The 20,851-nt window shown below is 59.8% G+C and overlaps 1 protein-coding gene across 4 annotated transcripts in view; it reads left to right on the top strand.

Annotated features, from left to right (window-relative positions):
- FBXL18 (F-box and leucine rich repeat protein 18) overlaps window positions 1-20,603 on the top strand; it is a 43,695-nt gene extending 23,092 nt beyond the window's left edge. For 3 of the 4 annotated variants that reach the window (XM_030300580.1, XM_032591555.1, XM_030300581.2), the window contains 2 exons: window positions 50-268; window positions 15,931-20,603. In XM_030300580.1, the coding sequence (XP_030156440.1) occupies window positions 50-268; window positions 15,931-16,087 (376 nt within the window). In that variant the 3' untranslated portion in view covers window positions 16,088-20,603. Of the gene's footprint in view, window positions 1-49; window positions 271-6,441; window positions 6,749-15,930 lie in introns of those variants that run through there. The other variant, XM_030300582.1, reaches the window with a different exon arrangement.
- The last annotated feature ends 248 nt before the right edge of the window (window positions 20,604-20,851 follow it).

The raw sequence follows: 20,851 nt of genomic DNA on the forward strand, positions 1-20,851 counted from the left end.
CGGGGGGTCTGGCAGCAGCGTGGGCTCACACCGCCCTCTCTCCCCGCAGGCTGGAGCAGCCCTACTTCAGCGCCAACGCCCAGTTCTTCCAGGCGCTGAGCCAGTGCTCCGCGCTGCAGCGCCTCTGCCTGGTGTCCCGCAGCGGCACCCTCCAGCCCGAGGCCGTGCTGGCCTTCATGGCGCGCTGCCTGCACGTCGTCGTGTGTCACATGTTCACCGGGGAGTCCCTGGCCACCTGCAAGAGCCTGCAGCAGTCCCTGCTCCGGAGGTGAGTGGGCGCGGGGCTGGGGTGGGGGGCGCGCCGGTGACGCGGCTCCTCCCGAGGGCTTGGCGCAGAGGCGGCCGCTTCCTGGGTCGAGAGGGCGCCCGCGGAGTTGACGTGAGAACGAAGGCCAGCTCCCTTTCGTGGCGGCGCCTCACCTCCTGGGCGCTCCCGCTGCCCCACGGTCGAGTTCCACGTAGCCAAACTGCAGAGTGTTCCCCCCCTGCCAAGCGCACACGTCCCCACGGTGCGGTCGTCCAGGTGAGGAGTGACACTTAGGATTTCCTCAGTGCCTGCCCTGGTCCTTTCCCGTCCCGGGGTTTGATTCAGAGCCCTCGTCACAGTGGTAGTCACGTCGTCTTAGCCTTCGGCCCGTGACAGCCCTCGGTCTCTCCTGGTCTCTCATGACCTTGACGCTTTGTGCAGAGCACGGGCCAGGTGTTTGGTAGGATGTCCGTCGTCACCCACGGTGACGCTGTGTCCTCGGCATGGTGTGCCAGGGACACAGGGTGCTGTCACGTCTTCTCATCGGTGTCTGCGGGTCCCTCGGCTGTAAAGTCTCGTTACTCCCTTTCGAATGAAGAAGCATCTCGTGGGGAGATACTTACAGAGTCTGCAGATACCCTGGTTCTCGTCGGAGTTTTGCCCGCTCATCTTGGCACCCACCGATGGATCTTTCTAGTGACAGTTGCTTTACTTTGACGTCTGGCTGTGATGGTTGTCTGTTTCCTTCATTCCTCCCACATTTGTTAACGGAGCTGTGCTCTGAGAAGGAACCTGTCCCCTCTCCGCATTCACTTACTTCCTCAGCATCTACTTGTATCAGCATGGACTCGTGGGTACTCGTTTCATTCAGCGGGCTTTTGTCACGCTCACACCGTTCATGGGTTGCACAGATCGTTCCAGATTTGGCCGTGGGCGTGTTCTTTCAGATTGGGTCCTGTGTCCCCTTCGACATGCCCGTTCCTTTTCTGAGCTTTTCCTTCCTTTCTTCCTTTTCCTTACTTTTCTGTCAGTACAAGATATTCCAGGCCCAGCCCTGGAATCCACCATTTCCTCATGGAGCCTGGCTCCTTTTATTAGAGGCTGGAATTAGAAACCAAGGCCGGGTGTGGGGTATGCTCACTGCTGCTGGGGTGTCACCGCCTCCAGGCCCCCTTATGGACGCAGTAGGAAATTGAGGTGTGTATGTTCTGTTTTGTTTTGTTTTGTTTTGTTTTGTTTTACTTTGTTTTAATTTTTTTAAATGTTTATTCTTGAGGGAGAGAGAGAGCCTGCACACGTGAGAGCAGGGGAGGGGCAGAGAGAGAGGGAGACACAGAATCTGAAGCAGGTTCCGGGCTCTGAGCTGTCAGCACAGAGCCCGATGCGGGGCTTGAACTCACGAACTGTGAGATCATGACCTGAGCCGAAGTCGGTTGCTTAGCCGACCGAGCCACCCAGGCACCCCTACGTGTTCTTTTTTTTAATGTTTATTTATTTATTTTAGGAGAGAGAGTGGGTATGCCCCTGTGCACGTGGGGGAGGGGCCGAGAGAGAGAGAGAATCTCAAGCAGGCTTCGCACTGTCAGTGCAGAACCTGACTTGGGCTTGGTGTCATGAACCGCAAGATCATGACCTGAGCCGAAACCAAGACTTGGACACTCGACTGACGGAGCCACTCAGACGCCCCGGTGTGTGTATGTCCTTACACACATCCGTATTTGTGTGTCCCCGTCGCCCGTTTGCATCCACATCAAAGACAGGTTCATACTGATGCGTCTCGTCCAGCCCAGCAGCCCAGGGTTCCCGTTCCCGCACACTCCTCTTCCTTCCTCACGACCCCCCTCCCTGTCGTTGAACAGTCTGAGTGTCACCATCCACAGGGTGTTTGCTGGTTCGCTCCGCCCTCGGGCGCACACCTAAGGCAGTTTGGGAATCGCCAGCCCACCGCCTGGAGCCTGGAGGATAATCTGTATTCATGCTCTTGGCCTTCCCCCCCCCCCCCCCATGGTCCCTGCTTTCCGGAGTTACTCAGGGTTGTTCTTTGCACCCCACCCCTTCAGTGTGCTCATGTCACTTGTTTGTCATGCAGTCAGGGTCCTTTATCGCTGTGTCACGTAGCATTTTGCCTTCGCACCGCGTCCTGGTAGGTTTTATTTGTCCCGTGTTTCCGTACGTGAAGCCAAGCCCTGCTGTGGCGCTCAGAGTCAGGGCTCTGTCAGACGGCGGCCTCGGAGAAGCGCCGCCCCACGCCCCCTCCCTCCGCCTCGCTACCACCCCATCCCCCCCTTAGACAACTGGTCTTGTCAGTTCTCAGTGATTCGTTCTGTGTTTTCTTTTTTCACAAATGAACAGATACACAGTATTTTCTCCTGTGCGCTCTCTGATACGTGCTTTGCTTTTTTGCTTAATAACATGTATGTTATTAAGGTCATACGGCCCCGCGTTCTTTTTCGTCGTGAGATGTATATACATAGCACAGTTTACCGTTTCAACTGGTTTTTTTTTTTTTAAGTTTATTTATTTTGAGAGAGACAGAGACAGGTGAACCGGGGAGGGACAGAGAGAGAGAATCCCAGGCAGCCTCCGTGCTGCCATTGCGGAGCCAGATGCTGGGCTCGAACTCACGAAACCACGAGATCATGACCTGAGCTGAAATCAAAAATCAGATGCCCAACCGACTGAGCCACCTAGGGCCACCACCCCTCACCCCCCCCACCAAAACCAGTTAAGGGGCACCTGGTGGCCCATTTGGGTGAGTGTCCAGCTCTTGATTTAGGCTCAGGTCGTGATCCTGATCCCAGGGTTGTGGGACTGAGCCCCGCGTCGGCTTCCCCACTGAGTGTGGACCCTGCTTAAGATTCTCTCTCTCCCTCTTTAAAAAAACAAAACAAAAGTGATGACAGTTTTAACTGGTTGTAAGTGTCCCATCCGGTGGCGTCGAGCGGGTCCACATTGTTGTGTGATCACCAGCCTCCATCCTCGGACTTTTCATCTTCCGAAAACGGAGGCCCTGTCTCCAGAAACACTAACCTCCCGGCCCCTGGCTCCCACCCTCTCCCTGTCTTGGAGTCTGACCACTCCGGCGACCTCACCCAAGTGGAACCACGCAGTATTTGTCGTTTTAGGTCTGGCCTTTTCTGCATTCCCTTTGGAATGCACAGAAATAAAACACAGAGATAAAAGATAATCATGCATCGATTGAAACAAAGCTCCCTTGACTTGTTGCACCTGCCGGTGTGAGTTTGGTTTCCAAGTCCCAGGAGTACATCCCCAAGTACATCCCCTGAGAAGCATGGGGTTTTGTTTCTGTGTGTTTGTAACGTCCATAAATGTCTGATACTGGCACGTGGCTATGCAGCCTGTGTTTTTTCCACTGCGGATTTGAGGTCTGCCACTGTTCATTAGTGCTAGTTCGTTCCTGCCACGCACTATGCGCAGTAACCCTTCAAATGGATTTGTCACGTTTTATGTTTCTGTTCTGCTGATGGATGTCCGGGCTGTTTTCCTGTGTTTCCTCTATCCCGGTGAATGTCCCTGTGTAGCTACCAGATTCCCAGATGTGACACTATCAGACACCAAAATCGGGGCACCCGGGGTGACTCCGTCGGTCAAGCATCTGACTTCGGCTCAGGTCATGATCTTGCAGCGTGTGCGAGTTCGAGCCCCACGTCGGGCTCTGTGCTGACAGCTGGGAGCCTGGAGCCGGCTTCGGATTCTGTGTCTCCTCCTCTCTCTGCCCCTCCCCCACTCACTCTCTGTCTCTGAAAGATGAATAAACGTTAAAATTTTTTTTTTAAAAAAAGAAAACGGCAAAATGCTCTCCAAAGTGATTCTCCCAAGCCCTGCTTCCCCTGGCGGAGTGTGAGAGAGTTCCTGCCCTGCATCCGTGCCCCACCCCTTGATATCATTGGGCTTTGGGCTTGTCCTGGTCTCCTGGGTGAGGAGGGCCCTCCTGCTGTCCAAGCTTGTGTCTTGTCTGTTCCCAGCAAGCGTCGTCTGACGTGTTCATCACCAGGCTCTCTCCTGGTCTGTGATCAGCTCCGCAGACGCCTTACTTCTCTGTCGTCCTTGGCTTTGGGTGGTGGTGTGTTGGCTGGTGAGAGGCTGGGCCGTGCCCGGAGTCCGTGGGCCCACCGTATCGGGTCCTCCTCCTGGTTCCTGCTGTGTCCGTCGTCGCTTCAGGTTGCTGCCATGCGTTTAACGGCCGCCTCCACTGTCTCTCTTACAACCGGAGCTTCCTCTCACACTTGCCGCCCGTCCTGTTCCCCTTCTGGAGAACCCAGGTATCAAAGCTGGCTGGTTTGTCTGCAAAGTAGAGCCACATGGGCTTTGAGTGGCGGTCACGGGGAGCCTCCCCGGGGACTGCACTTGCCAACCTGAGTCCTGCGTGTGCTGGAGGCTCAAAGACCTCCTGGAAACGCTGATCGCACTGGGGTGTTGCGTTAACTAAACAGGTGGCCCGATACCTTCGGCCAAGTGAGCGTCGATGCCCCTCCAGCAGGCAATGGTGAGCGTGGGTTAGCCTAACACTTGGCCAAGCAGTTGAGTGAGGCCGTGCTCCTAGGCTCCCCTTCGGTCGAGTGCCCCACACTGCACAGCCTCCCTGGCTCCGCTCCAGACTCCAGAGCGCTCCCCGTGCAGTGCTCCGCAGATCCCCGGTCCCCCCGGGCTGTGCTGTGCTGTGCTGTGTGAGGACGGTGACTGTCGAGTGAAGACTTGGGGATTCCTGAGCTTCCAGCACGTGCTGGGGAGTTTGAGTGAGGGGTGGAATTGAAGTCTCGACTAATGACCGGAGCTGCTCAATATCAGATCAGTCGCCTCCGTCTTAGGCTGACTCAGGACAGCTTATCAGGCGGAAACCAGCGTGTGGGCTGACGGGCACCGTCTCTGCAGCCAGCGCCAGGAGAAATTCTCAATCGGCAATCCTCACCTTTCCCTCTGTGCTGAAGTCCTCGGAGATGCAAAGGTCATCAGCTCCTGAACCATGAGACTGTGACCTGAGCCGAAATCAAGAGTCGGACGCTTAACCCACTGAGCCCCCCAGGCGCCCCTTGAAGCCTTTTTTATACACATACCATAAACGTTACCATCTTGGCTGCTTGTAAGTGTAGAGGCATACCTCCCTTTATCGTGCTTTGCGCTCCGGTCCTGTGTTTCGTTTTGTTTTACAAATGGGAGGTTTGTGGCAGTTCTGCATCAAGCAAGTCTGTTAGTGTCGTTTTTCCAACAGCTTTTGCTCACTGCGTGTCTCTGTGTCACATTTTGGTAGTTCTCCCAGCATTTCAAACGTTTTCTTTGTTATTAAATTTGTTACGGTGACCCGTGATCATGTGATCGTGAAAACTAACCCGCTCACCCAGCTCCCCTGGAACCTCTATTCGACTTTCTATTTCTTTTTCTTTCTTTTTTTTTTTTTTTTTTTTAATTTATTTATCTTGAGAGAGAGAGAGAGTGCAGGAAGGGGCAGAGAGAGGGGGGAGAGAGAGAATCCCAGGCAGGCTCACACTGTCAAGCACAGACAGAACCTGATGCGGGGCTTGAACTTACACACCGTGAGATGGTGACCTGAGTCAAAATCAAGAGTCAGTCGCTTAACTGACTGAGCCACCCAGACGCCCCCTTAATTTTATTTTTAAGCAACTTCTACACCCAACTTGGGGCTCAAACTCATGACCCTAAGATCAAGAGTCGCACCTTCCACTGACTCAGCCAGCCAGGCGCCCCAATGCTAAGATCTTTCAACTCTTAAATTTTTTGTGTCTTTGCACTTCATTTAGACTTTGAAGCAGTAGGTACTGGGACAGTCGTGAGTCAAGGCAGTAGAGCTCAAACACTTCCTGCTCCTCGAGGGGCAGCGCTCTGCCCCCCTCGCCCTGCACTGGGGCGTCTTTAGAAGCCTTGCACCCCCTCACCTTCAGTGCCCTGCAGACCAGGGCCCACGTCTTCCTCTCAAGAGTGTGGCATTCCTGGAGGCGGAGCTAGAACTTAGATAAGCTCCCAGAATTTGAACAAGTCGGGAGGAATGCTTCCTGGAGAGAACTTGACCCGAGTGAGCAGGTTGTTTGGGCAGCGGCCATTTAGAGTCCTCTCGTGAGGAAGTGCGTGGCGTCCCTGAAAGAGAGCTGAGTGTGGACGCTTGGGGTCAGCACGGCCGAGAGGGTCGCTTCCTCCACCAGTTTTGTGTCCCGGGGATCGGGGGGAGCTGACAGGGAGGAGGCCACCGATGTTAACAAAATGCCAAAGACAGCCATCAGCCGGGAGGTCTCCAGAATTTCCGGTGGCCTTGCCGGACAGACTTCACGTCTGTCTTTGCAGTTTGCTGCTGAACTGCTCAGGAGAAATCCTAGCTGAGGTTTTCCTTTCCCTGGTTATGGAAATAATATGTTAATACTCCTCTAAAAATTTGGACCATGCGTCAAGCTGCTTTTCAGTGAGAGCTCCCCATGGTTCCACCAACCAGAGGTCATCACGGCCGGCCGACCCGGGGTGGAGTTATCATATGGTGTGTACTCTGATTTTTTTTTTTTTTTTCTGATTTTATTTTTAAGTGTTCTCTACACCCAGCGTGGGGCTCGAACTCACAACCACAAGATCAAGATTCGCAGGCTCTATGGACTGAGCCAGCCTGGGGCCCCTACTCTGATTTTAAAAAATGTAACACATTGTAGATGGTTTTTATGTCGATAAATCTGCACATGGTTGTTATCATTTCTTAATGTTTTGTAGTGTTTACTTTTGCAAGAGAGACAGATTGCAAGCAGGGGAGGGGCAGAGAGAGAGAGGGAGACACAGAATCCGAGGCAGGCTCCAGGCTCCGAGCTGTCAGCACAGAGCCCGACGCGGGGCTCGAACTCACAAATGGTGAGGCCATGACGTGAGCTGAAGGCGGACGCTTCACCGACTGAGCCACCCGGGTGCCCCTCTGCACACGATTACTTTGCATTCTGTTTTGTGTCCGTTATGTGGGTGGGTCGCGGTCTCTGGTCTGGCCGTAGCTCACTCTGTGTACCACTGACTCCCCTTCACCTTCCGCTTCAGGAGTCTTCCGGCTCTGGAGCCCGTGTCGGCGAGGGCAGCTCACCATCGCGTGTCCACACCGCAGTATGCTTGTTGGGTGGGATGGAGTCAATGCTGTCGGTGTGCCCGGGATTCGGGGGGCTGAGTCGGGTGCAGGCTGTGCGGCCCAGGCGCCGTGGGCTTTGGGAGGGACCGCAGCTGTCTGGGAAGTGGGGTGCGCGGCAGGTCGTGCGGCTGCCCCGCCCTGTGCTCTCCCCACGCACCTGCTGTCCGTGCAGGCGAAGGCCGCTTTTCTCTGGTGCACGATGGAGACGCTGCTGGGCTGGCTCTGCCCTTCCGGCCACGGGGAAGAGTTGCCAGTCCTGTGTCCCCCTCGCCGACTTGCTGTAGGTCACCGCGTTCCCGGGGGCTCTGGCTTCGGGGAGCTGGCACCTCCCCGCTGGACGTGTTCTGCCAGAGGAGCTGGGACTGGCCCGTCCGCTCCCACCCGTTGCCGAAAGCCGCGGCTCGGAGAACGCTGTGGGGTTCTGCCTCTCTCCCCGCTGAAGGGTAGCTTCCCACAGAGACGGGGACCAGCTTTCCACGTACACACAGGAGCCTTCTCAGAAACTGAGAACATCTGAGGCCACCACGCCGTTCAGAAGCCCTTGCTTGTGACAAGAGAGCGTCTGAACGTCTCCCTCCCCTTGTGGGTGTCATTGGCCGACGAAGGTAGTTTGTCATTCTGATCCTCAGAATCCTTCTCAACACAGTGCTCCGGGCCGCTGTGCTCTTGGCACGAAGATGCCAGTCCCTGCTCTCAGCTTCTCTTTCTCACTCTCGGTTCTTTTCTCGAGGTCCCTGTCTGCAGCCTGCTCGCCTCCTGGTGGCCTGGTCAAGGGCATCCCTCCCCTGGCCTCTCGGACCGTGCCCACCTGCCCCTTTCTTAGGGGGCATAGCACTCCCAGTTATGTTCTTTGCAGCCTCTGCAGTTGATGAGGTGTGAGGCCCGGTGTGCTCTGTTTTCCGCGCCCGGGTCACGAGCCGGGTGCAGGGCTGGGCTCACTGATGGCCCCAGCGGGCACCGATCACGGCCGACGCTTGGGGCGCGGCGTCCGAGAGCAGACCTGAGGCTGGCCTTGGTTAAATGGACATCCTGGGCGGAGGCCGCACCCATCTCTCTGTCCCCGCGTCCCAGCACTTGGCACAGGCCCGGGCCATGGCCGGGTCCCCCGTGTGCCTGGTGCCACCTTGGGGGAATTAAGGGCCCGTTCCGGCCTGCGGTGCCTGGAGCCCTCGCGTCTCCAGCGAACCTCCTCGGAGCCTCTGCTCCGGGCCCCTGCCTCGATGCTGGGGACTGTGCCAGCGCTGTGTATCGGCCTCTTACTCAAGCCTCACGGAAGTCCTCTGAGATACGGGCCATTAGTCCTGGTGTACAGATGGGGAAACTGAGGGCTCTCAGAGTCAGGTGAGGAGTGCGGCCTGGACCCCAGCATGGGGAGGATGGGAGGTTGTGTCCAGAGGGGAGAAGGGTTAGGGCCTTGCCGGGTGCTGTGTGGGCTCTCCAGAGCCACGTGGGCATTTCACCCTGAGCCCGCAAGCCCTGAGGGAGGCTCACAGGTCTGAAGAATCTTCTGTGCTTGCCAGAGCTGCACCCACGTCCAGGTTCTACCGGAAGCCTTTCTCTGGCCGTGCTGCAGGGGGCAGGGCCGAGATGCAGCCCGACGGGAGAGGTGCTGGCCCGCCTCTGCGCGGGTGTCCCGGTGGCCTCTGCGCTTGTCTGTGGCGCGGCCCCTGCTGTGGGTCTGGGCCAGCACAGGGAGGCTCCGGCAGTCGGGCCGCACACGGGTGACCTGCTGGCCTTTCCAGTCGCGCAGAACCCTGGGCCGAGGGGCCCCTTGCGGCCTTGCTGCCAGAGCAGGGGCCCAGCTGCTTTTCTGCGATGTCGCCAGCAGATGGCGCCGTGGCTCACAGTAACCAGAAGGTTCCCGACCCGGCCCTAGGTTTCTGGCCTCCAGGCCTGCGTTCCACCAGGGAAAAGGGAAAGGCTGGGATTTGTCGTCACTTTTCTGCTGCCTTTCTTTTCTCTTATCTCCTTCCCTGCCTCAGGCTCAGGGAATTGTGGAGCCAGCAGGGGGGGCGCACCTGGCCCTGGGCTGCCCTGCCGCTCCCTGCCCGGTTTCTCCCCGTGACTTAGCTGTGACTCAGCCACAGGGCTGCTATCACATCTGCGGTCCTGTCACTGGGCAAGTGGCTCCTCTCTTCGGGGTCGGCACTTTCCCTCTGGTTTAGGTGTCTGATCTCCATGTGTCTCACAGGTCCCGTCGTGGTGCCCTTTGTGGGGGTGGCATCGGGACTTGGGCTTGGAGCCCAGCCCTGCCTCTCAGGCTGCCTCAGTTTCCTCAGTTGGGAGGCGGGTTTGTGACCGTACCGGACACAGTCATAACGGCGGTGGCGATGTGTGTCCCACACCAAGCGCAGCGTCCTGACAGGCATCCGTTCTTTCTTACTTTCTGTTCTTTGCTCTTTCAAGTTTGAAACGCTGAACACTCGGGCCTTTCTCTGACCTCTGTGGCGTCCCCCCCCTCTGGGTTTGGAGGGCTTCTTCTGCACGTTCCCCCACTTTGGGTCCTCTGGTGTTCCCATTGTCGGGTCTGGGTTTAGAGCTCGGACGGTGCCGTGGGGCAGCGACGCCTGTGGGCCCGGGGCTCTCAGGGCCCCTCTGGGGAGCGGGACGAAGCTTTCCCGCCTGCCGCCCTCCTCCCACCATGGGCACACCCCGGCTTCACGGGGTCGGCCGTTTGCCCCCAATTCCCTCCTGGCCTCAGACACCTTGCCTGTTGGTTCTGTTTGCTGTCTCTCCTAGAGACCCGGAGTCCTGTCCCCGCCAGGTTAGTAGCGCCCGGCTGCCCCTCTGTCTGGGCCCCGGTCAGCCTGGTGAGGAGCCGGGCGGCGCGGCCCTTCCTCTGTGGCGGGACCGTCCTTTGACTCTTCAGGTCTGAGCCGCACACCAAGCCACAGCTCTGCTGTCCGCTGTCCCCTGGCCTACTACCGGGTGGGGAGGGCTCTTTCCGGGGGGCTGTCAGCTTTTCTGGTTTTCTTTGACTCTGCCCTTCCTGGAAGCTTCCTGCGAGGCCTCGTGGCCCCCGGGGGGTGGGCGAGGGCCGTGTCAGCCCTCCAGTGTTCTTGGTGTCCCACACAGAGCGACAGCAGCTTGCTTTAGTCTGTGTGGCATCCTGCTGAGCTCAGCCCTACCTTGTGCCCTCCGATCCCATCAGCTGGGCTCACGCTGTGGCCTCTTCACTTACTCGCTCTGTGACTTCAAGTCACTCTTCTGTCTGAGCTGAGTTTCCTGTCTAAAATAGCATCTCACCGACTCTGTGCCCGCCCTGGTGATTGTTACACGGGCGGCGGCCGGACCTTCTGCTCTGCAGATGGGGCAGCCCGGCTTCGTGAGGTCGGGGACTGTCCCGGTCATCCTGAGAGTGAGGGGCCCTCTGCTGCTCCCATGATCCCCCGCGTGCTCTGTCTCCGTGGCAGGGGCACTCAGGGAAGCAAGACGGCGGGGCAGAAGAGGCTTGTGCCCTCAGGCGTCTCCTGTCCGTTGCTAGAGGGGTCTGATGTGAGGACGTGCTGGTTCTGAGACTCAGCAGGGTGCTTTCCAGAAGGTGGTGGCGTTCCAGGCGCCAGTGCCCTGGGGGCCACGCCCATCCCTGGTCTTTCCAGGCCACGTGTCTTACTTGTCACTGACCTCTGTCGTTTCTCATCCTGAGGGGTCTCGAGCCAGAGTGGGGCAGCCTCCTTTTTCAGGAATGTCGGGAACCCCGACCCCGGGCGGGGGCAGGCGATGTCCTCCGCCCCCCCTGAGCCTCTGCGCCTCGGGTCGGACATTCCACGAGACGGGGTCACGTCTCTGCCTGCGAGGCCTGTGTGGAAATTCCTTCCCCCAGGTGTCCTGGAGAGTCTTGTGCTGGCGAGGAATGTGGGCCTGTGAGGTCGGCAGGCGGTTCGCTGCAAGTTCCTAGCCGCCCGAGCCGGAGGGACGTTCCCCGACCCTGCCCCGAGCCCGTGAGCTCCTTCCTGGCCGTTGCCGGGGCCCTGGGGGCCGGGCCGCCCGCGCCCCTGTGCCGCGGGGCTCCGTCTGCGTTTGTGTTTTGGAAACGTGTTTAGAAACGAGTAAAGTTTACAGATGGAGCGATCAGTTGTTCAAGTCTGGGGAACCTTGGGAGCGTTAGAATTGAAAGTGGATTTTAAAATTCAGAATCAGCGCTGTTTTGCAGCCTTAATTGCTGGTAAAGGGGCAGTTGAGCTCCACCGTGAATGGCGTTGCCCCACTACGGTTTCCGGGCAGGTTTCTGGGAGGATTTCGTCATTCCCACCTGGTATGCTGATACACATGTGACCCGGAAAAGGACCAGGCCAGCAGGGCTTTGCTTCTCGGGCTCAGCCGGGGGGAGCCCTTGGCCTTGCCTCACAGCTCGGAGGCTGGAGAGTTCCGGCTCCGTTTGTGGGGGAGGCCCAAGGGGCTGGATCTGGGAGCGGGCAGGCCTTGGGACCCGCTGTAGCCGCCGGCTACACACCACCACAGGGGGGTGGAGAGCCACATCAGGGGCCAGACTGGAGCCCCGCGCTGCTGATCAGTGTAGAAGACAGTTCAGTGATTAAAATCTCCTGTGGTCCACGTTGTCCAGGCCACCTGAGTGGCGGGACGAGGTCCAGTACCCCGTAGCGGGCTGTGGCTGCACCGGCTGGTGGGCAGGAGACCGGAAAGGTCTAGTCTCTCCTGGGGTACTCCCTGGCCATGAGGGGAGGACCCGCAGGCAGAACCCGGGCCACTCCGAGGTTGGCGCTGGGCATCTGTGGGATCGTCCAGGAGCTCGGCAGTGCACCCGTACTGCTCCCTAGAGCAGCGTCTCAGTTCTGTGGACAAAAGTCCCTTCTCTCCTCCCTGTTGCAGGTTTCACTGATTTTTGCCGTCTGTCTTCGTGCTTCTCGAAGACTGTTATTACCATATGGGTGGCTTCTCTGACTTATCTTCCCACTTTGGCTTTTCCAGAAGACCTTTATCTTGGGGGGAAGAGGCTGTGAGTCTCAATGTTGCTTCTAGTTTCTCTGCAAAGAAGTGCACCCGGCGGGTGTTTCGAAGCTGATAGAACCAGTTCTGCCTCCAGGCTGCATCCGGCCTGCTCCTCCAGGAGCCCTTCCCGCCTCCGTGGCACGTGCAGGCCGTGAGGTCCCAGGGTCCCTCCCTCACTCTAGAGTCGGGCCCAGAGCCGGTTCCAGCGTGGTCACTGTGCAGAGCCCCCGCGTTGTCTGCTCGTGCTGGTGATGAGCACGGAGTCCAGGCCCGTTCTGTCCGCTTCTCCGAAAGGGCCGCGGGCCGATGCATAGTGGGCTCGCAGGACGAAGGTGCCCTTGCTGATCGGGGAGCCCCCAGCTGTTCTCCACCTTGATCGTGCTGGAACAGTGTTCTCCTGACCCCCTGAGGGTGGGTGGGTCAGCCCGCGGGCTCCTCCCCGTGGCCGTCACTGCTGTCTGAGGTCGTTACAGCCTTGTCCTTCGAGGTGTAAAAGTATTCCTACATTTTGACCCAGTAACCCTGTTTCTGGGATTTATTCTGAGGAAACAATTCAAAGCGCAGAAATAATTGTACCACGTTAGGTGACGTTTATCAACACGGTAGTAAGAGGAAAGGCCCCTGCGTGTGTGCACCTGGGCGATGCCCGCCGGCGTGCTGGGCGCCCCGTCTCCGTCAGGCCGGAGTGCACACGGTCCCGCTGCTGTGGCCGTGCCGTGTCCTTGTTTAACGTAAAGATGTCAAGGACTGGAACAAGCACAACGAACCTGACCCATGTCATGTACGTTTTGCCGTGTCCCCTAAGCCACGTCTAGAACGAGCGCGTTCAGTACGACAGCAAGACGCACGTGAGGTGGCGAGGCGGGCGGCTGGCCCGGCTGAGGCGGTGCCCGGGCCTCTGCGCTCTCCTGTACCGTTTCTGTCGTATTTTCTCTTTAAACAGAGCAGTGGTTTAGAAGTGAAACATTTCTTCTGCTTCGAGAGCGTGCAGAGAAGGCATTTTGGGTCCTGAGACTTTTGGGTGGCTGAAGGCGCCGTTTAAATACTCCTGGTGTGTGTGCAACAGCCTCAGGTAGAATTTTTCTTTCCTTCCAGCCATTCTAAATGGTGGAGAGTAAATACAGTTTACCTTTTCTTAAGCATCGTCCTCTGGCCCTCCAGGAAGGGCAGTCTTTCTTCCCCATCCACGGTGACCCCTGGTTCTCCTGCTTCTTGTGGGGTCCCCTCCCCGCCTCTGCTGTCACTTGTCACTGTTCCTGGTGGGAGCCCGGCGGCCGAGCTCACAGGTGCCGACGTTAGGACAGGTGAGCAGGCCTCCGCGTGTGGGTCCCTCTGTTCCTCGGTGACGTTTCTGCTGGTGCAGCTTCGGGAAGGCCAGGGCACCTGCCTTGTGCTCTGCCCGATGCCTGTCCCGGGCGGGCGTTGCCGCCCAGGACAGCACGGGGCGTAGCCGGGCCTGAGGACTGCGACCGGAGACCTCCTCGGGGTACCTCAGGGTGACACCTGGGGGCAAGCCCATTGACCTCCGGGGGCTGGCTCTCGCCCTCCGTGACTCAGGGCCAGAAGCTCGGCCTTGGGTCTTTATGGTTAGCAACGCAACTGGCCCTGAGCAGGGGAGAGGTTCTGAGGGGTGACCTGTCCTCCGTAGTGTGGCTTCTGAACGCGGGTAGCCAGAAGTTTTAATTCACTGGATCTGTTTACTTGAACTTCAAACTATGTTTGCATCATGCAAAAGAACATTTTAGCACGTACGTAAGTTATGTGGCAGGGTACAGGGAGCAGAACGGATCACACAAGCCCCCCCCGCCCCCGCCACCCCTGCCCTATCAAGGACTCGCCTTCACCCGTGGGGCCCCCTCCCGCCCCAAAGGCAGCCCCAGCCCTGCACTTGGACGCGAGTGGTTGCCGTCTTCCCACTTGTCACCACGTCTTCGCTCTGGGCGAGGCCCGCCTGCTGTGTGATGTCCAGTGGTGTCACAGGCCGGGCTGGCCAGCGGGGGCGATGCCCTGAAGGGGCCCTGAGGCTGTGGCTGAGAGAGCACTGGCTTCTTGAGGCCCAGGGAGGGGCTTTGCGGAGACCGCGACTGTGGGTGTGCTCCCGGAGCTCTGTCCAAGTCCACGTGAATCCAGGTGTGAACTGAGAGAGGGAAGGACGTAGGGTTCACTTGTGGCGGTAGCACGTCTGCCCGTGGCCCCGGGGACCTTCTGTGTGCGGCCCCAAGTGCTGCTGGGCCCGGCCACCTGGGCGGCCACCCGGAGCCGCCCCCGGGGCTGCGCACGAGGAGCAAAGCCGGGCAGGCAGCTGCATTCCTGTCCTGGCTCTGGGTGAGAAATTAATCCCCCGTTAGCATCCTGACAGCAGCCTGTGAAGAGCCTGGGGTGACGCTGCCTCGGAAAGGCAGGCTGGCGGGCAGGGGAGTCTTTGCAGGCACATCCCACATCCGAGGATATTTTGTTTCAAGTCAGTTGCACGGCGGGTTTGCAGGCAAGGACTTGCCTTGAGGTTCACGGTCACAGACACCGTCGCCCGCGAGCAGGCCACTGAATGCGGAACTGGGAGGCATTTTCTTGGCATCTTTATTGCCAAAGCATCCAGCTTTATGAGCACCTTTCTGGCATTTACTTTCCATGGGTCGTAAATCCATCACTGTGTCCACTGGGGGCCCCAGGGAGGGCTGGGGCCGCGGTTTCCTGGTCCCTTTCAGCAGTCCCGGGGCTGTAGGGGAGTTGCCTTTGTTTTGCCAGATGCCCAGGTTCCCTGTCCTGTGGGCACCTTTGCATCTCTTGCCCCTTGAGACCCGTGGGACGGGCCTTTCTTCCAGAACCAGAGTCGCTCTGGGGTCTGGAGGTCTTTTGTCTCACTCCGTAGGGACCAGCGTGTTGTCTTTCTGGGGCTCCTGCAGCCACACTTGTGTTTTGTCTCTTGGCCACTGTGCGGAGTGGGCGGGTACAAACAGGGACTTTGCTCTAAGCAGGGAGGGAGGGGCCCCACGGCCAGGGTGATGGGGGCTGGTCACCCCGCTGGCTGTCCACGTGGGGCCCCGGGGAGGGTGACCCGAGACTTTCCGTGGCAGTTGGACGCTTCCTGTGTGCTGTGGGCAGGGCAGACTGCCCCCTCTGTGGGGTGGGGAGGGTGGGGAGGAAATCTGACCCCCCTTAGTCATGACTTCAGGTGAGGGCTTGTGGCTCCCAGCAGCAGGGCCGGGCAGAGGGCCGCCTCATCTGACTTGGGGGTTTCTGTGCCCACAGGGTGGCCTGTGGGCAGGCAGGTTTGGCTGCCATTTCTTTCTCCACCCCCTGCGGGTGTTGTCCTGGCCAGGCGTGGCTTCTGCAGCTCCCAGGAGCCCCCACTGTGTAGGAATGCGATGGCCTGTTCCGACAGGCCGCTCTCCTGGTCCCTCCCCTGGCAGGAGAATGGGTGTCTGGGTGTCTCCTGTGAACCCCACAGAAATGCCACCACCCTAAGTCGGTGGCTTTCCCTCTGGCTGCCCCCCGCCCCGCTGCTCCCGGAGGCCCGTTTCGGCCGGTGGGTGGGCTGGCTCAGCCCTGCGCCTTGCCCCCACGGCGCCCACCTCCACAGGGCCCCGCTAACGGCTTGCCTCTGGTTCAGTTTCCAGGCTGAGCGGCCCGCGCTGAATGTCGTCATCTTCCCTCTGCTCCACGAGGGCCTGACCAATGTCATCCGGGACGTCCCCATGGTGCACCTGGATGAGATCACCTTATTTAAAAGCAGAGTGGCCGAGGAGCCACCGAACTTGTGGTGGTGACAGGTTCAGCTCGCACTGGCCGAAGCTGCTTCCGTCAGCCAAGCCTCTCGCCTGCCGCTGTCGCCTCTGTCCGTCTCCTGGGCCAGGAAGCGGGACTGCCCCGAGTGGGCACGTGGCCTCGCCGCTCCTGCCCACCGCCTGCCCCTGCCGGACGCCAGGGCCTTTTGGGTCACAAGACGAAGAAAGCCCCCTCCGCCCAGCCGTCCTGTGCACCCACCACCCCCAGGGCCCCCCCGGGGCTTCCTCTCGCTTTCTCTCGACCCTCGCTGAATCGTGGGTTCAGATCCGTGAGGAGGATGAGAAGGAAGAACCGGCTGTCGGGGCGACCTGCAGGGCCCCACGTGGGTGTTGACCTGAGACCCGCGTCCATCACGGGGCGCCGGCTCCTGGGGGCCCTCATGAGGCCCCCAGGGCTGCCCCCACTGCTACTTCAGCCCTCCAGAGTGTCCGTCTGTGCGTGTGTTCCTGGCCACCTGCCGTCAGGCTCTGTGGAGGGGCGGCGCGGGTGCCTGTGAGGGTGACTCGGCTTACCCTGTGACACGACCACGCTGCCGGTAACCGCGTTCTCCTTCCCTCAGGCCAGCTGGGAGCTCACAGGTTTTGTGGCTGCACGTTTGGGCTTCTTTTTCCCAGTAAGACACGTTTTAACCCAGTAATGTCCCCAGTATGTTTCCAGGCAGACAGTGTCAGCCAAGTTCAGGACCGCTGGCTGGGCAGGGCCCCCCGGGGCTGGGATTGCGGGGTACGGCCTGGGGTCTGGCCCGCCGTACGGCCGTCACGACATTCGGCTTTAAAACCTGCAGCCCCCTTGAAGCCCCGTGTTTCTGGGAAAGTACAGATACACCTGACTTCATTAAAGCAACCTGAAATATTAAAAGTTAGGAAGGACATTTAAGGCCAGAGGAGGGATCAAATTACCCCGTTTCATATAGCTTTATTTAGCACTTTAAAAAATTCAGTGCAGCTATTCCAAAAGTGGGGAGCGACTGCCCAGCGTCCAGGGCCTCGCTCCCTGTGTGGAGCCCACTGCCTCTGCCTTCTCGACTGCAAGACTCCCCCGGAGCCGTCGGCCCCTCATCCGGGAGCTTCTGAGGGGCTGTGGTTGGTTTCCTTCTACCCAGAGAGTCCGGCCCCACTGCCCTTGGCGATGCTCCTGGAGACTTGGGGGGGGATGCCGGGCACCTTCCAGCCAGGGGCAGGCCAGTCTGTGGAGGCGGCCTTGTGCTCTGGGCCGGGGGCACAGAACCCACCGGGCCCTGCTCATGCTGCCGGGGCCCATCCTGGCTGTCATCTGCTTTCCGGCCCCCAGCCCGGCCGTCTTCCCGCTTGGTTTCTGTGGTGACGGTCTCCCCCGCTCCCCCGTTCTGCGTAGCGTGTCCTACAGTTGATCTACTAGAAGACCAGGTCCCTGGGCTTTTCGTTCGCCCTTCCTTCCCTGGATTCGTGAGGGGCAAACGGTTCAGCAGCCTCCGACCCCGCCGGGCTGAGGGGCTGGAGGGGGCAGACAGCAGCTGCAGGAATCAAGCAGGCCTGGGGTCAGGGCCCTGGGAGAAACAGTCTGTCCACAGCCTCTGGCCATCCCAGCAACTTTGGTTGCTCTCCCCTCCCCTGTCTGAGTGGATGGGGTCTGCGTGGCTGGAGGGGGGTGGTGTGCACGCCCTTTCCTTGCCCCAGGCTGCAGCTGGCTGTTCTCTGCAGCCTGGCCAGAGGGACTGGTCTGCAGGCTGTCTGCAGGTGAATGCCCTGCAGCCTTCACCTTGGAGGTCCCGATGCAGTCTGAGAGCCACGCCTGGCCTTGCAGGCTGAGGGACAGACCGCCCTGGGCCCCGGACAGACAGGGCTGAGGTCCCTAGGGGGCCACGTGGCCGTAGATGAGGGTCTGAGAGTTGGTGGGAGCACCTCCCCTCCCCAGTTTGGGGACATTTCTTTCAGGCGGTGCCTAGAGACCCCCAGGCAAGCGCGGTCAGTGCAGGAGTGTGTCTGGTCGAGGCCTGACCGCTAGGGAGGTGTGACCCGGGAGGGAGGTGGCCCAGGGCCCTGGGTGGTCTCCTTCAGAGCAACCTGGGCTCAGGCTGGAGAACGCGCTTTGTCCAGAGGCTGCGATCGTGTGTTCACGCGCCGGCCTGGACGGCCGTTGTCCTGAGCAAGCAGTTTCAACCAGCGGCATCGCTTACGCCCACCGCCAGGCTGGGAGGGGCCGTTCACCGGAGGCTGGGGCAAGAGCTGCGGTGGAAAACGGCCCCCAAACAGTAGACCTTGTATTGTTAGCGTCCCCCGTAACCGTTCTTCTACTTAGGGCGAGAATTTCCGCTGCCTCGACACCCGAGACAGGATCCACCAGATGTTAATAATGTGCTTGTTCGCGCTAAGTGCCATTTTGGCAGCAGCGTTAATTGCAATTTATATTCTGCAGCGTTTTATGCTGGGAAAAGAACCCACCCTAATGGTCCCCACTTGGCAGAACTGGGCTGTTAAGTGCGGACCATATGCTGCCTGCTGAGAGGGGCCTGGTCAGCACCGGTGGCTGCGTGTGCATGCGCACACGTGTCCATCTGTGCGCACACGCGTGAGTGTCGCCTGCCGTGTGCTCGCCTCTGCATGTGATCGAGTGTGCATGTGTGCACGTGTGCGCGTGAGTGTGTGTGGGTGTGAGAGAGAGAGAAAGCGGCCCGGGGACAAGGTGGGAATGACAGTGAGGGAGGAGAGATCGGGGCATTTATCCCTGTTGAAACAGAAGCCCCCTTGCCCTCCCACGGCCGCTCCTCCCTCCTGGGCCCAGCTCCCCCCTGGACCCGGTGGCTCACTCCTCTCGCTCCTCTCCCGGCCCGGCCGTGCTGCTCCCCGGGACCTGACTTTGCTGCCACGCCACCAAAGCCCCTGGCCGGAGCGTCTGAAGGTGCCCCGGGGGTGGGGGGGTGGGGGGGGGGCGGGGGGAGGCATCCGGAGCGCCAGGAGAGCAGAGGCCCGCAGGCTCCCTTCCCTGCCATTGGCTTTTCATTGTCACATGCGAGTATTTTGATTTCTGAGCCCAAGGAGGCTGGACTGGGGACTCTTCACTCTGTCAAATGACTGGGGGGCAGACCTTATCCCTGCCTGGCAGCTACCCTTCTGAGGACCCAACGATTCACGCGTCTGGGCCCACGTGTCCACCAGGCTGGAGGGTGTGCTCTGCTCGGGCCGGCGACTGTGGCCCGGGATGGGACCTGGGTGATGCCCCACGCACCTCGGGTGGCTCTGCAAGGCTGGGTGTTGGGGGCACCGCCCCCTCAACCACCTCTGCACGGGGGCCCCCGGCTGTGGGCCATCGGACGGGAGGACGAACGTGGCGGGTTCTGGCCAGGAGAGCGGGCCCAGGGGAGCAGGGCCGCAGGAGCCGGAGGACCCGGATGTCTATGGGCCCACGAGGGTCTGAAACCAGCACGTGCCATCCTGATCATGCCAGCGGCCCTCCCGGAGTCTGTGCCAAGAAGGCAGTGACCCCGCGACCTCTCCCCACCTTGTAGGACGGGGACCCTGCCCTGTGGACCCACCCTCACGACCTCTGAGTGGCCCTGGGGCAGTGGGCAGCCTCCCGCTTCCTCTTGCCCTTGTTATTTGCTCCTTGGAGGTTTGAGAATTGCTGAGACTTTGTAAGAAGAAATACTATGACATGAGAAATCGGTGAGGCCAACGGTGGGAGATTTCGGCGGTTTCGGCCAGAAAACCTGAGGCAATGGAGATGTGGAAGGAGGACGGGCGCCCGAAGTTCTCGTGGCCTTGGCCCTGAACCTCCTCCCCTGCTTGGGCAGGAGGGGACGGGATCACGTGGCAGGGGCTCGGTGCCCATGCGGTGCTCGCCTGTCTTCTCCGCGTCGGGGGCGCAGAATTCTCCCGGGGCACGTAAATGTCTAAGGTCTCGGATACAGGCCGGGTGGCGTCACCTGAATGTCTGCTTTCTGGAACTCTTCCAGAAACCACGGGAGTGTGGGGCGTTGCGTTGACGTCACAGGGTCCTCTCCGGGCCAGCCAGATGGGGAACGTGGGGGACCCGGGGCTGCTTGTCGCTGTGAGGTCAGGGAGCCAAACTCACCACCTGGGAGGCTCAGTCTGCGCCAGAAGCTGCCAGACCCGACGAGGGAATAGTTTCCCGTGGAGTCCTAACAGTGTGAGCTGGAGGCGTGTCTGCTCTGCTCACCGGAGCGGGTGGGTGGGGGGCCATGTGACACCGTGGCGCAGGTGGGGTCTCCAGCGCTGGCACCGGCCGACCACTGCCTGTCCCCGCGCGGCCGACCCGGAGCCGTTGAGCTCGGCACGTTTCCAAGGGGGTGTGGGGGGAGCTGGCAGGGGGTCTCACGGGATGTGGTGACCAGGTGCTAAGTGACCAAATATGTGTCACCTGCCTTTCCACACAGACCTCCTTATCCGTCTGGTGATGCCCACTCCTGAATTTTGTGTCCAAATGACATTTTGAATGGGTATTTTCATGTAAACTTGTGGCATGTGAAAAGTTTCAAATAAAGTGGACTTGATTTCGAAAGACGGGTGGCCATGCAGTCCTTCCGGGAGGGACCCTCCCTGACCTTTCCCCTGCGACCTTCCCCACCCCCGGGGGGCGGGGGGCACCAATCACCCACGGCTGTTCTGACGTTGGGGTGACCGGGACGGACACGTGAGACCCGGCGGAGGATCCGGAGGCTGCCCGGGGCTCCCCGGAGGAAGCTGCTGGGTCAGTTCACGTGTGCTGGGAGGGAGGTGGCCGGGCAGGCAGGACGCAGGGACACGGCG

This window comes from Lynx canadensis, chromosome E3 (genome assembly GCF_007474595.2).
Source record: "Lynx canadensis isolate LIC74 chromosome E3, mLynCan4.pri.v2, whole genome shotgun sequence".
Classification (NCBI taxonomy): domain Eukaryota; kingdom Metazoa; phylum Chordata; class Mammalia; order Carnivora; family Felidae; genus Lynx; species Lynx canadensis.